General features: G+C 47.9%; 2 protein-coding genes across 6 annotated transcripts in view; one reads left to right on the forward strand and one right to left on the reverse strand.

The window, feature by feature from the left end:
* LOC102573323 (uncharacterized) overlaps positions 1–4597 on the forward strand; it is a 42983-nt gene extending 38386 nt beyond the window's left edge. For all 3 annotated transcript variants that reach the window (XM_059716969.1, XM_059716968.1, XM_059716970.1), the window contains 4 exons: positions 916–1029; positions 2700–2903; positions 3728–3821; positions 4320–4597. In XM_059716969.1, coding sequence (XP_059572952.1) covers positions 916–1029; positions 2700–2903; positions 3728–3821; positions 4320–4383 — 476 coding nt within the window. In that variant the 3' untranslated portion in view covers positions 4384–4597. The remainder of the gene's footprint in view (positions 1–915; positions 1030–2699; positions 2904–3727; positions 3822–4319) is intronic.
* Positions 4598–6133: 1536 nt separating this feature from the next.
* LOC102575752 (uncharacterized) overlaps positions 6134–15010 on the reverse strand; it is a 38355-nt gene continuing 29478 nt past the window's right edge. For 2 of the 3 annotated variants that reach the window (XM_019493038.2, XM_014597458.3), the window contains exons 2-5: positions 10320–12194; positions 9794–9972; positions 8501–8635; positions 6134–7301 (exon numbers count right to left, since the gene is read on the reverse strand). In XM_019493038.2, coding sequence (XP_019348583.1) covers positions 6921–7301; positions 8501–8635; positions 9794–9972; positions 10320–10836 — 1212 coding nt within the window. In that variant the 5' untranslated portion in view covers positions 10837–12194 and the 3' untranslated portion in view covers positions 6134–6920. The remainder of the gene's footprint in view (positions 7302–8500; positions 8636–9793; positions 9973–10319; positions 12195–15010) is intronic. The other variant, XM_019493039.2, reaches the window with a different exon arrangement.

Genomic DNA, 15010 nt, shown 5'->3' on the forward strand with positions numbered 1-15010 from the left:
TCATAACAGGGGCACTGTTGAGAAAGACTGGGTCTAACTAACTTAACAGGAATGAAGGGTTACACAGCCCCAAACCCCTGAGTGGGAGACTGAACATATGACAATGTCTTCAGTTCCATGGAAGGTAGTGTTGAGAAAAACTTAAATTCATCCAAAGCTGGGCTAAATCAAGGGGTGTTTCTATGTCCAAGGTGCATGGTAGGCCACAGAAAAGAATTCATTATCTTTAGAGACTCTTAGCTGAGGCCTAATTAGTGAATGAGAGAGACTGCAGCCCTCTGTGGCTACCTTCAAACAATTATCTGCCTTTCAGGCAAATGGGAACTATGGCTTTTCCCCTTTCACAACCTCCTGCATTATTCAGGAAAGACATTTTAAGACCTGTCTCTCCTCCTCCCCTGACATTAGTTTGTTTGCTAGTGGACCTTAAGTTCCAGGGGCCCAGTTATGTTTTGGGTTTGGAGGTAAGGGGCATGGGGGTTCAGCTTTGTGAGCAAGTAAAACTTGCGCACACCTCCACAGCAGTCCAAAATAAAGATGTTGGTATAAATTAGAGGGACTGAGCATGCAGCTCCTTATCAATTCAGGGAGGAGTTGCAGGTGATGCCACATGAACATAGATCTGTCACCATCTTCATTATGTCTGGCTTGTAGAAAATTGTGTCCATCCCAGTGGATCCATGAATGCTAGGGGACAAGCTCAGATTGGTATGAGGAAGGTAGAATCATTCTTCAGGATCCCCTGCAACTCTGTCCTCTTCACCCCTCTAATTTTGTCTATGACCATGATTTCCTACCCAAGTAGTAACTAAGTTTGGCTGTGTTTAGCTTCTGAGATCAGGTGAGACTGCGTGCTTGGCTGCAGGCTAATTGCTTCAACCTGACATGCTCTAATAACCTTTTCTGCCCCCTGAGACTGCTCTACATGGACTCTAAACCCTGAGCAGATGCTAGACAGCCTGGAGAAGGTACTGATGACATCCATAGAAGAGAACTGCTCCTGTGGAGTCTCTCAGTTCTATCTACAAGGTCAGTGCCAATACCACCCACCTTTATTTATCCACTTCATAATATCTCCTATCTTGCAACCCCTTGCCAATAGAGTCCTGGAACTTGACTAGAATGACAGTGAAGGAGCCCCTTCTTCTCCAAGTATGTCAGAAAGTATGTGAAAGAGCACCCATTTGTGGGAAAGCAAATGGTCTGTTCCAGTTATTCTAAACCATGGTGCCATGGCACCCTGAGATCCTTTCAAGGTTACCATGCAATGTTAGCACTGTTAGGTGTGAAAACATGATTCACAAAATAAACCCAGGCATTTCAAATAGGAATCCATAGTGTTAAAAATACGTTGGGGTCTTTTTGAGTTCTTTGTAACTAAAGAATTGCTCTAGCATTTTTCTGTAGTCAAAAAACAAGTGAAAATTACAAGCATTTTCCAAGGAGTGCCTTGAGTCTAAAAAGGTTGAGAACCATTGGTCTATTCTCAAACTGAAATCTCCTCTCACAGGCTGTCAGCCCCTCAACTGGGAATCTGGAAGCATTCCTGTGTGAGGGAGTAGCAGAGCGAGAGTGAGGCAGGGTCATCTCTATAGGAAGGGAAATGGGATGGTCTGACATGCGCAACTCATAGAAGTGGAGTAGCCAGTGTTGTAGGGTGGGACTAAAAAGAAAAAAAAGCCCTTGCTGTGTAATCTTACTCCTTCCTCCAGCTGATTCGCACCTGTCAAACACAGCCTTAGGAAGAAAGCAGAGATAACTTTGCTGCACAAACCATAGGGAAGGGAACAGTCCCTGATGGGAGAATTTGAGAGAGAGACATGGCAGTTCCCACTGGAGCTCAGTGTCAGTGGGTGTGTCTTTAATGCACAGTGGCATAAGCAAAGACCTTTTTAGTGACACTACTGTGCAACAGCCTAATAATACTGCACAGTAATGTATTAGCACTGTCTGTGCCATATGTTGCTGCACAGTATTATTAGGCTACTGTACAGTTAGCATCTCATGTAGACATGCCCAGTTTAGTGCTACCCTTTGTGTTCTGTGAAAGCTCCCTAATCCTGGCTCTTTAGCCAAGAAGTGATATTTCACAGTTTCAGACAAATAACATAAGTCTCTCTTCTGCAGTCTGACCACAGCATATACTTGACACTTGATTTTTTGATATGGCCCAACCTGGAGTGTTAATTCAGATTTCTGTGGATGGTTAAGGAGGTGTTAAGTCCTTTCAAGGTATGCAGAATTACTAACTGCTCCTGAAACTCATAGGTCAAGTCAGCTCTTGACAGATGTGAGAGGTATTAATTTTAAGGGAGTGGCTCCTATTTCTTTTTATTTTCCAAAGATGAGACCTTGGAAGCTGTACCTTCTGTTCAGGTCAAAGTCTGTCAAGTTTTATCTGATTGGCCTTTTTATGATGTACCAAAAAGACACAACACAAAATTGAGTTCAGAGTGGGAAGCTTGTTACAATACACCTAGGTTTTCTCCAGAATCTAAAGAGAATTAGAGATGAAAGGTAGGGTGTTGACTAGCTCTGGCGTTTAGGGTTTGGGTTTGAGGCAAACTGGTTAGAATTAGATTGCACTGCAATAATCTAAACTTTTGTTTTAAGACACCAGAAACCTTGCTCTTTCATGCTGAGGCAGTCTATTCACTCTGCACCAGAATTCACACTGCATTCTGCACTCTTCCTTACAGAACTTAACTTCACCTGCATAGGTTCTATATTGAAGCTCTCAGGCCAGGTGTGGGCCAGGTCACTGAAGCAACAACATAAAATCATCAGCTGGCGCAAAGAATTCACTTCCAGCCCACATCCGTTGTCAGTGGATGGGAGTATGCTCAGGACTAATGTAGAGTGTGCCACTCCAAAACAGCCAGCATCAGAGGCATCAAGTGTCAGTGAGTAAAGGAAAGCAAGCACCATGAGTGCAATAATGGGGCTAGAATGTCTGTGTTGGAAACTAAATGAGACCGTGGGGACAATTTAAACTAGTAGAACCTCAGCTCTCTGAACTGGTCCAGTAGAAGCCAACGGGGCCTGAGAGAAATGGGGGGCATGGGAGGGTAAGATGAAGCAGCAGCTTCTCCTTAGTCAAAAGGTATGAGGTAGCTCATTACATCTAAGGCTCAGATTCACAGAGGTATTTATGTCTAACTTCTACTTAAATATAGTTGTGTGGGTTTCCTAAACACTTCTATGACTGGGCTTTAGTGCCTTGCTGGTACTGGGTCCAGTACCCTAATGATTCTGACCCTGGCTAGACGCACTGGCCAAAATGCAGAATAAGTTACCAATGGCTTTGTATAAATTGCATTTAGTTCGCATTCAGGAACCTCATGTCCATGGGTTGACAAAGTAGAACAGAGATGTTGCATCCAGAGGTACATACTCCAAAGAGCAGAATTAGTGGTGTGTCCTCAACACAGTATATCCTTCTGCAAAAATAATCTCCTTCTGGTAACAGGAATGCATTTTTGGGGTCCTTATGTGGCTAATCATATGGCATTCAGAATGGCTCCCTCCTTTGGGACTGCCTACCACTTCTTACCCCCCACCAGCAAAGTCATGAACTTCCTCCAGGGACATAAATCCAAGAGGAAGGAAAAAGTTTAAGCTTCTTACAGCCTTCATGTTAGGAGTGTACTGTCCTGAAGGGAAATTAGGAAAGCTGAATGAGATTTTGTATAATTCACCTAAGTGCCCATTTCTTTGTCCTTTGCAGCCTCTTTAGAGGGTTGGGAGATTGCCCTCTTTGTCCTGGGAGCTCTACTGCTCATACTTGTGCTTGCTGGTTTAGCCTTCTATTACATCAAAAGGTAAGAAGACATCTTGTCTTCCTATTTTCCTGGCACCTCTTACTCTGTCTTGCTTTTCTGCATAGTACTGGTGGAGAGAGGGGACAGGTACAAAATTAGGTATTTAAGCCAATCCTGATCTCTCTGTCACTACCATGTTACCATTGACAAACGAAGCATTAAAAGTATCTGCTTAATAGCAGCAGTGAATGTTAAGGGATATTAGTAACTACCAGAGATGTTCTTTTTGCACAAGCTTCTCTCAGTTTGACAGGGCTGTAGTCAGTGTTTAAGTATGAGAAAGGAAAAAAATCCTTACATCTCAGCCAAAAAAAAAATTGAACCCACATTCAAAAAGGATTTGAAAAAGCCATCAGAGCCATAAAGGCTGGATTTTATACAGTAATTTTACAGCCACTGTATGAGATTAACAACCAGGCTTAGTGTCTGAGGGGCTGGCTCTTTGCTCCTTCTCATAGGGCAGCTGTTAACCTCACATTTTCCCCTCATTTCTTTTAGGTATCCTCAGAATTATACCAACATTGAAATGAATGATCGCAGGCAGATTGCAGCAGACTTCTAACTTTGAGGCAGAACTATTCTAGCAAGATCCATCATCATGGGCAGGGGCCGACAGAGCTTGCATCTCTGTGGGTAGGCAAGCCATCTGTCCAAAGTCATCCCCTCCCTCCTATGAGGACTGTTGCATGGATCCTGGGAATGTAGCTTTGTACATTTATTTTTTTACACTTCTGTTGGCCTCTGACTAAAATAATTTTAAGAAATGGTCTCTATAAGGGCTCCAAGAGCACTTTTCACTGCAGGGGTCTGGAAACAGCCTGAATTGCTGAAGGAAGGGGATTCACTCTGGGTATGCACCACTGGAGAGAGGTAAGGTGGAAGGACGCAGGTTGCCTCATCTCCAAACTACTTGCTACTGGGGGTAAGTGGAGAGATGGCAAAGGAAAGATTAACAGTGAGACTGTTTTATCCTTGCTATAAACTTACCAGCAAGTCCAGGTCTTAATTTGCATCCTCATGGTTGTACATGTAGGGAAAACACTATCTATCCACTGCAGCACCAATCCTGTGATAGATGCTTGAATATGGTTGAGAGGCACCATATTTACATGCCCCAAACTATTCGGTGTTTCTGCCTCAGGAGGGTAAATAGCCCTAGCAGTAAATGGTTGGCTCTAAAAGCAGCAGCCGCTCCAGACAGTGGAGTCTTCTCTCTGTCCCTGCACACTTAAAGGGAGAACTCATACCTCCACTAGAGAACAGTTTAGTAGGCCAGCTTATTGCCCACGTGCAGGAAATAATGAATGCTACTATTGCCCTCTGCTGGACAAACACTGCATGGGGGTTTTTTTTGTCCATACATGCATTGCTGCCACAGACACTCATTTAGCATCCAGAGGGCATGTCTACTCAAAATGTTTACTGTGCAGTTGATTAATTAGCTAAGCAGTAAACATCTTGGCACCTACACATGGACCTCTATTAGGCTGGAATAAATTAATTTACTCCATAGCAGGATAGTACTTGTAAAAAACTCTGCAGCAGTCCACGTGTAGACACTGCCTGGCTGGCTGGTGCACAAGGGTGCTTCAGTGCAGAGGCTGCTTGGCAGCTAGCCCCACACTGAAGCTCCCTCATGCCCCGGCCAGGCTCTCTGCAACACACTGGGTCGGGGCAGCAGCTGATGACTCCTTGGGCCCCCTGCAAGCTGCAGTTGATCTGCCTGGGCTCCACATGCTGTGCCTGAGTAAACTGCAGAGCTTATTGCTCTGGAGTTAATTGCTCCCACGCATGCGGTTTGAACATGCACCCAGGAGCAATTAACTCCAAAGCAATAAGAAGAAGCTTGAGAGAGTCCAGAGGAGAGCCATGTGCATGATCAGAGGTCAGGAAAACAGACCTCATGATGAGAGGCTGAGAGCTTATGGGACTCTTCAGCCTGGAAAAGCGCAGGCTCACGGGTGATCTGGTGGCTGCCTATAAGTTTATCAGGGGTGCTCACCAGGATCTGGGGGAACGTCTGTTCAGGGGATGACAAGGTCAAATGGTCACAAACTCCTTCAGGACCATTTCAGGCTGGTCATAAGGAAGAACTTATTTACAGTCCGAGCCCCCAAGGTCTGGAATAGACTGCCGCCGGAGGTGGTTCAAGCACCTACTCTGAACACCTTCAAGAGAAATTTGGATGTTTATCTTGCTGGGATCCTATGATCCCTGCTGACTTCCTACCCCTGGGGAAGGGGGCTGAACTTGATGATCTTCCAAGGTGTCTTCCAGCCCTAATGTCTATGAAATCTATGAAATCTATGAAATAAGCTCCATGGTTTATTCAGGCACTGCAAATGTATATGTAGACACATCCAAAGAGGACCAGAATTATTGCAACAGACAGTGTTAAGCTGAGAAGTTAGTTGCCATGACAGAACAAAGTAAGCAGGGATAGCTGAAGGCTGGGGCTGAGTCCCTGGCATCCATGAGCAGTACTGGGGTGGGGGTGCGGAAATTCAGCAGCACTTCAATATAAGCACTTCTCTATAGATGAGATGGTGGTGCAAATTAACCTACCCAGAAACAGTGTTCAGGACGTTCCAGAGCACATATAGACTTTACTGAGATTCATAAGAGGAAAAAGCATGAAGTGTCCTCCCAGGCTGGTTTTCCAGGTGCTCATTCCCCCAAGAGTGTAAACATTAAGAGATGTTTCCTCTGAGCAAAGGAGAGCATGCAGCCTACAGCCTAATTGTGTTTTTGCTGCACTGGAGCTGGAACACCCCAGCAACTGACCCTGTAAGTTCCTGGCTAAGCCAGCACTCACTTGGTGCACAGAGGAGTAGAATTAAGGCTTTCTTTTAAAACAAGCTGGTTACAGCTTCCCATCAGCATGTGCCTCTTCTAGCAGGTAGCAGCTCCTGATTAACTAGATCAGAGCAGATGAAGCTTCAAGGTAGTACTGGCCGCCCAGCATTCTACCTTTGCAGGAAGAGTGTCAGGAGCAGTCTGCAGTGAGAATGCCCATGTCCCTTAGGATCTTCTGCTAGTTGGTCCCTGCTCCCACTCTCCTTCCTAGATCCACTGAGACCTGTTGGCCTTTACCTTGCATTAGATGATCTCCATCTTGAACTGGCTGAAGTTTGGTACAGTGGGTGAGGGATCTGCCATGCTGCTGAAAGGAACACAGGGCTGGTTTCCTGGCACTGCCCCATGGCTGACTGTGGAGCTGAGCTGCTGAAGTGTCATAAGCACTTCTTGCTGGAAACGCTGCTGCTGCTCCTGCTGGCGCTCCATGCTGCACTGCCTCTCTAGCACAGCCTGCATGGTATGAGTCAGTTTATGGATCTCTGAATGTAGTGCATCCAGCTTCTCGACAATGGCAAGAGGGTTCTGGGAGACGGCAAGCATCTGCCCTCCCCACACAGAGTTCTGACTGCCCAGAGGACTGGCACCACTGAGCGGGACAGTTTGAGTGCCGGCATCTTTGACCTGAGGGAGGAAGGAAAGAGATCAGAAAGGCAGTGAGGGGGCAGCCATTCCTTGGCAAATCAGCTGGAGAGAAGAGACCTATGTGAGTCAGGACACTGTATCTGAGTTATTGGGTAGGAACATGAGGAAAGAAAGCAGCTGCTAGCACCAGCCTTAGTGCAAGCTGTTGAACACCACTGTGGTCTGGACCGATTTACAGACCTCCTTTGTTCCCATATACTATTTGATTACCATTGGCAAGCATTTAGCATGCCTTACACCTGCTAGGTCTCTCTCCCTCTCTCCTTTCCTGAAGTGAAATGAGGATGGTACATTACATATGTTGTTTTGGGAAAGTACTTTTGTTTAAAGGTGTCAATACACCTTAAATCTTGTGTGCTCTTTATGCCAAGTCCCACATGATGCAGTACCAAACCTGAAATGAAAGGCCAAGCTGCTGGCTACAAAGGGCCCAAGGATATTCTGGTCTGGTAGGAAACATATCTTGTGGGAAGCAAGGAAAGGGCCTTGGGAATCTGTGTGGATACACTAGCCAGGTGACTCCTGCCTTTCCAGTACAGGACAATTCCCACCCTCCACCCCAAACCTTCTAGGACAGATGGGGGAAGTCTCTAGTTAGGCTCTCATAGGGGGCTAAAGCAGTCAGCAGCCTGAAGAGAAATGGTGGGGGCTAGATACAAACTTCAGGGCAGGCTACTCAGAAGGGTTCTTCATTTGGGCAAGCTCATGGACCCTCTTTCCCCAAACCATCCCCTGATAGGAGACAGCGGAGTTCACTACAGCAAGCAAGACACCTGGGACAAGGAATGGCGGCTGCAGCAGGCTGTTCCAGCAATGGCATACCTAGTGTGTGGCTTTCCTGTATGCAAAACATCAGGCTTGGTCATATTCAGCTTTGCCTCTGACTTGCTGTTACTTTACTCTGGAGTAGAGGTGCTGCCACTAGAATGGCAAATCCATCCTCTCTCAGGTTTACATTTTAACCTGCTATCAATGCCTCCCATTACTGGGCCCCTAATGGATCAGAGCCCACTCGCAGACTTGTTAAGAGCACAAGTGAAGGACAGACTTTGACCATGCCAGGTCCTGTTCTGTGGTGGTGCTCCATCCTGGTCTTAAAGGCAAGCTCCAGATTCACTCACCCCATGGGCAATGACACTGTACTCTGTATTGGGACCTGTCAACCTTACATCACTTGCCTGTGTGTGGTGGCTTGTGGAAGCTGCCATGGTAGCTGGGTTCATCCTGGGAGGCTGGCTACCTGGCTGCACTCCTACCACAAAAGGCAGGGCGCTTGTAGAGCCAGATGGATTCTGCCCATTCTGAATGTTCACCTAGTCAAGGTGGGAGAAATACAAACATCAGACATACCTGTGTGAGACAAGCTACGTCATTATATTGCAAATGAGCCTAGTGCTGAAGAGGCTGTGTGGTGCACACAACTGATAAAGGGGGACTCTGTTCTGACCAGCATCCCACAACCATAGGCCCCCTCTCCTCATGTCTGTTACCATCCCTCAAGCTTGATCTGCAGCACCATTTGCTATTCCCCTCCCCGTCCCACTCAGCTCTCAAGCACAGACCTCAATGAGCCAAAACCATCACCTGAGACATTTCTGCAGTCTTCTTTGGGGGTTAAACTCATTCTCTGGAAGCCCAAGCAGCATAGACTTCAGAGCCATCAGGCCAGGCACTTCCAAAAACTAGTATCTTTTCAAGGCTGGCAGAGTAGTGAACATTTTCTGTGCAGGCTGGGGTTACAGACCCCAGTTACAAGGGTCTGAAGTAAGGGGGGGATCAGTGGGGGAACATCATCTGCCTATTCTGTAGGTGCTCCTTGAGAATCCCCTCAGTTAGGAGAGGGTTTAGAATTCCTCCTCAGAAGAGACCTCCAAGTTCTTTTCCATCTCTCATGACCAGCCTCCTACCTCTGCTGTGAGGTTGCCATTCTTCCTCTACTAGCAAATGGTTAAGGCATACAGAAAGGAAGTGACTTCCCCAAGTTAGTAGCAAATACAGGAACAGGACACAGGGCTCTTAAGTGGTCAAAAAAGCAAAGAGGTACCTCAAGGATGCCTTTCCCCGAGTCACCAGTTCCCTCTCAGGATTGTCCACTGCATTTCATTCAGTCATAGAAAATTAGGGTTGGAAGGGACCTCAGGAGGTCATCTAGTCCAAGCCCCTCCTCAAAGCAGGACCATCCCTAACTAGATCATCCTAGCCAAGGCTTTGTCTAGCTGGGTCTTATGCTAGAAAGCCATACATTCCCCTTCCTGGAACTCCATGGATTAGGGCAGATGAGAAGGTCCTGATAGCAGCCTACAGCCCTCGTTACTCCTGAACACATATATTTGGGGGGGGAGACGTGGATGCATCCCCAGCACTTTAGAGCCATTCTAATATCCTACATCTTTCCTAAGCAGATTCTTTGCTGTGTTGGAGGAAAGGACAGTAGCCACCCAATAGCCTACTTGCCTTTCCCAGACTTGTACCTTTTTCTGGAGGTGGATGGCTCTATCTACAATCTTCTTCTTCACAATTAAGGCTGGGTTCCTGGCAGGGGACAGAAATATTTTCCCCCTGTTGTTCAACTGGTGCTGGGAGGATGCTGGTGGAAGCAGAGCTGAGCGGCTGCTCAAAGGAGAGGGATGAGTCACAGAGCAGTCATCACCTGCATTGATTGAAGAGTAGCCAGAGACTATGACATGAGGCCTATGAATGGAGAGTCACTTCCAAAATACACACCTTACAAAGACAGCCAAGACCCCTTCATCATACTCTCCCCAAACTCCCACCACAGGGTCTAAGCCTTTCAGTGTCACCACACACCTCCCCACCTCAAACATACCACAGGGCCTTTGAGCTTTGCCTGCTTGTCTGGGGCTGGAAAGCTGGGATATGAGTGGAGACTCTCAGAGCCACCATGGGGCTCAGCCATCTCCAGAATGCATGTGGAAGTGAGGAAGCCCACCTGATCCCATACAAAAATCTAACAGATAGGAAAAAGCCAGGCCTTACTGTTACTGGGGGTCAGCTGTGGCCCTGGAGAGGGGCCCATTGGTGCAGCAGACACATTCCCAAACTGCCCACTGTCCTTGCACAGTGAAGTCACACTGACAATTTTGATGCCTTCCTTGCTGTCCTGGTTGTCATGGATGGAGAGCCTCTCACAGCTCACAACAGTTCCTCCAGGGGGCACTGGGGACCTGGGACTTGACTGCCTGCTGCCCATGGGCTCCAGCTGCTTGCTCTGTTCAGTCTCATTTTCCTGCAGCAAGTTCCAGAGCTGTTCGTCCTCCCAGCCAGATCCATTGATGGTTGTTGTCCTGTTCCCCCGGCCTGTGGCTGGCTGGGAATGGGAGGCAGTTGGGGACTGGGCAGGCTCCACATTCTTTCGCTTCAGGAACAGGTAGACAGCCTGGGGGGTCACCCGGATGTTGTCCAGCTCCAGGACCTTTTTGATTTTGCGGAAGCTCAGCCCAGCTTTGCGCAGCTCTACAATCCGCTTCTTGGCGTGGTCATCCAAGCGGCCCATTGTGCACCCAGGCACCTGGCAGGACAAGGGATGCTGGCCTTTTACTCTCTCGAGCTACCCTTTAGTCTAGTGTTCTGCAGCTACATCCTTAGCAAGGACAGCTGGCAGGGCCACGTTCCTCCCTCATGGACCAATGTGATATTCCTGCTGTCACAGCAGCAGTGGAGGAGAGGGGCACTTGGCAAGCAGCCACAGAAGTAATATCTGCAGGGAAAAAATCTCCAACCCCAACAGCTACATTGTACCCTTCCAGTGAAGATGTTCAGTCTCTGCTAGTAACCTGGCCCCAGGCTGCCAATAATAACTATAGCCCCTGCCAGAGATAACCACAGCTCCAAACCTAGGGATCCTGCGTGCAATTAGGCTTCTAACTAAACCTCTTGGGAACAAGGAAGGAGGTACTAGCTTCAGGCATCAGGGAAGAAAGAGGCACTGCAATCAAGGTCTTGCCTTGATGTAGGAAAAGATTCACTTGCTGCCCTGTGGAAAGGGATTTACAGTCTATCCATCCTGGTGCAGTGAACACAAAATAGGATAAGAGCAGGCTAAATCCCACCTGTGACATGTCTCATCTGGCTATCTTCAGCCATTGGGTGGATAGAAAGAGAAAAGAATAACAAGGGGAGTGAGGGGGAAGTTCAAGACCCCTGGGCAGAGTGGGGTGGCTGTCTTTTGCCTCTTATTTGAGGAGGAGCAGCTGAAATATACAGAAGAAAGGAACACCCTAAAATGTATTATGCTGTTTACCAGGGCTCCAGGCACTGTTAAGAATGGCCCCTACTGCCACAGGATATTAAATAGTGCAATCTGCCAAAGCACCCTGGCCCAACATGTTGGATAGGGCACTTTTGCTATCTCTTTGGTGTCAATTATATGATTCCCTCCTTTTTGAGGGGCAGGGGGCTGGAGGATTGTTAACTTATTAGCAGTGGGATGGCTAGATTCAGATTTTGGCTGTTGAGCACAACAACCTGCCTGTAACTAGCTGGTTCTGTAAATCCAGTTCTAGTCAAGACTTCTATAACTGTTCATGATTGTCACTGGTATATTTGTGCACTGAGTTAGACAAGCAGACGGATAGGAACCCATAGTGCCTGGTTCAGTATCCTTTGTCATCAGATTCTAGTCAGTCTCGGTGCCACCACTGGAATGCGGCAGGATTCCTGAAAGCAAAGATATATCAGGGTCACTCAGGTGGATGTCATAAGAGAGAGGCAGGTCCACTGTGCAGTCCACTGTGCAGTTCTGTGACCCCTTCCCTTCAAGTCACAAGAGATGCAACAAGCAAGCTATGGAAGCCGCTTCATGGTCCCCAGTTCCAAAATCTTCACTGCTTCAGGAACTTCACAGTCCTTCACCTTTGAAACAAGTACAAATTCAGTAGTTACATTCTATGCTTGAGGTGGTCTCAGGTACATGCAGGTTCAAAGGCAATTGTGAATATTCTCTCTACTTTAATACACACACATGCAACTGCAACCTTGTGCATTTTGCTCTGCTCAAAGTGGGACAGAGAGGAAAATCTGTTCTAGGTTTGTGTGGCATGCAACTTGCTATGGGTAGACAGCACAAGAGGCAGTGTGGCCTCAGAGTGGGCATTGGACTGAGTGTCAGGAAGGTTCAGCCACAGGCGACGACCAGGTGAAGGGACTCCAGGTCCTTGACCACCTGGGTGACAGTGATCATTGCCTGCTGGAATTCACCATCCAGCACAGGGTGTCAAGGGCCTGCAGCAAGGCAGCAGCCCTTGACTTCCAGAGGGCCAACTTCAATGAGTTGAGGAGATTGGTAGGAGAGGCACTGAGATCCTGGAGAGTAGGGGAGCTGGGTGCTCAAGATGAGTGATCGCTCCTTAAGGAGACGATACTCAGAGCCTAAGGGGAGACAATCCCAATAAGAATCAAAGAGGGCAAGAGTGCTCAAAAGCCCCCCTGGCTCACTGAGGCATTCAGCAATGCCTGATTGCCAAAAAGGAGGCATACACCCAGTGGAAGGGAGGGGCTATCACCAAAGAGGAGTATACCTCCACCACTCGAGTCTGTAGAGGGGCTGTTAGGAAAGCTAAGGCAGATACGGAACTAGGGCTAGCATCAAGGATCAAGGATAACAAAAAGTCCTTTTTTAAATACATAGGGAGTATGAAGAAGGCACCAGGTAATGTAGGGCCCCTGCAGGATACACTAGGCAATCTGGTGGTTGCGCCAGACAAAAAAGCAGACCTTTTTAACAATTTCTTTTCCTCCATTTTCTTGTGCAGGGACCGGGACTCCCCCACAGAGATTCAGGACGGACTCAGGAGAAACTCCGCTAGGCCTAGGGTCAGGGAGGACCTAGTTAGAGAACTTCTGGAGGGGCTGGACACGTTCAAATCAGCAGGTCCAGATGCTCTCCACCCCAGGGTGGTGAGGTAATTGGCAGGGGGTATCACGGGGCTCCTGGCACGGCTTTACAAGCACTCGTGGTGCTCTGGCCAGATGCTGGACGACTGGAAGAAAGCCAATGTAGTCCACATCTTCAAAAAAGGGAGGAGGGAGGACCCAGGCAACTATAGGCCCATTAGTCTTACTTCAATCCCAGGGAAGCTCTTTGAGAAGATTATCAAGGAACACATCTGTGAAGGGCCAGCAGCGGGGATGATGCTCAGGGGCAACCAGCATGGGTTCATTAGGGGCAGGTCCTGTCAGACCAACCTGATTGCCTTCTATGATCAGGTCACAAAATCATTGGACACAGGTGTCGTGGTGGATGTAGTCTTTCTGGACTTCAGGAAGGCCTTTGACACTGTCTCCTATCCCAGTCTTATTAAAAAGCTAGGCGACTGTGGCATTGATGCCTACACAGTCAGATGGATTGCTAATTGGCTGAGGGGTCATACTCAGAGAGTGGTGGTGGACAGGTCATTTTCGATATGGAGGGAGGCGGGCAGTGGAGTCCCCCACTGTTCAATTTCTTTATTAGCGACTTGGACGAGGGGGTGAAAAGCACCCTGTTTAAATTCACGGACAACACCAAGATTTGGGGTGAGGTGGGCACGCTAGAAGGGAGGGACAGGATACAGCTGGACCTGGACAGGTTATAGGGGTGGGCAAATGAGAATAGGATGGGATTCAATACTGACAAGTGCAGGGTGTTACACTTGGGCAGTAAGAACCAGCAGCATACCTATAGGCTGGGGAACTCCCTTCTCAAGAGCACGGTGGCAGAAAAAGATCTTGGAGTCATTATTGATTCCAAGATGAACATGGGCCGCCAATGCGAGGACACGGTCAGTAGGGCTAACCGCACCTTGTTGTGCATCCACAGATGCATCACAAGCAGGACCAAGGAGGTGATCCTCCCCCTCTATGCGACACTGGTCAGGCCGCAGTTGGAGTACTGCATCCAGTTCTGGGCGCTGCACTTCAGGAGGGAAGTGACCAGCACCGAGAGGGTCCAGAGGCAGGCTACTCGCAGGATCCAGGGACAGCAGGGCAGACCCTATGAGGACCTTAACTTGTTCCGCCTTCACAAGAGAAGGCTGAGAGGGGACCTGGTGGCCGTCTATAAACTTACTACGGGGGACCAGCAGGGAATGGGAGAGACCTTGTTCCCCTGAGCACCTCCCAGAGTAACAAGGAATAACGGCCATAAATTGTTAGAGAGTAGGTTCAGACTAGACATTAGAAGGCGCTACTTCACAGTCAGGGCGGCTAGGATCTGGAACCAACTTCCAAGGGAAGTGGTGCTGGCTCCTACCTTGGAGGTCTTTAAGAGGAGACTTGACGATTACCTGGCTGGGGTCATTTGAGCCCAGTTTTCTCTGCTGCCCAGGGTAGGGGGTAAGACTAGAAGATCTGCAAGGTCCCTTCTGACCCTGTATCCATGAATCTGTGAATCTATGGACTGCTGTGTGACCATAGGCAAATCATTGACTCTCAACATGGGTTGGTCCATGAGCTATTTAGGGCCAGGAAGGTTTCCTTCTGCATGAATGTACTGTGTTAGCTTGCAGACTCACATGACAACTCTAGGCATAGTACAAACAACAAGGTTACAGATGGACCAGATAAAAACCACCTTGGTAAATCTGAGAAGGAAACTTTCCAAAGAGATGCTCAACTGAAGAGAAGTTGGGAGGCAAGATGGGGCAAGGAGAACCATATAATAAAATTCCAAGTCTTCCTGGTTTCAGTTG

The sequence above is a fragment of the Alligator mississippiensis genome, chromosome 13 (assembly GCF_030867095.1).
Source record: "Alligator mississippiensis isolate rAllMis1 chromosome 13, rAllMis1, whole genome shotgun sequence".
In the NCBI taxonomy this organism is placed as follows: domain Eukaryota; kingdom Metazoa; phylum Chordata; order Crocodylia; family Alligatoridae; genus Alligator; species Alligator mississippiensis.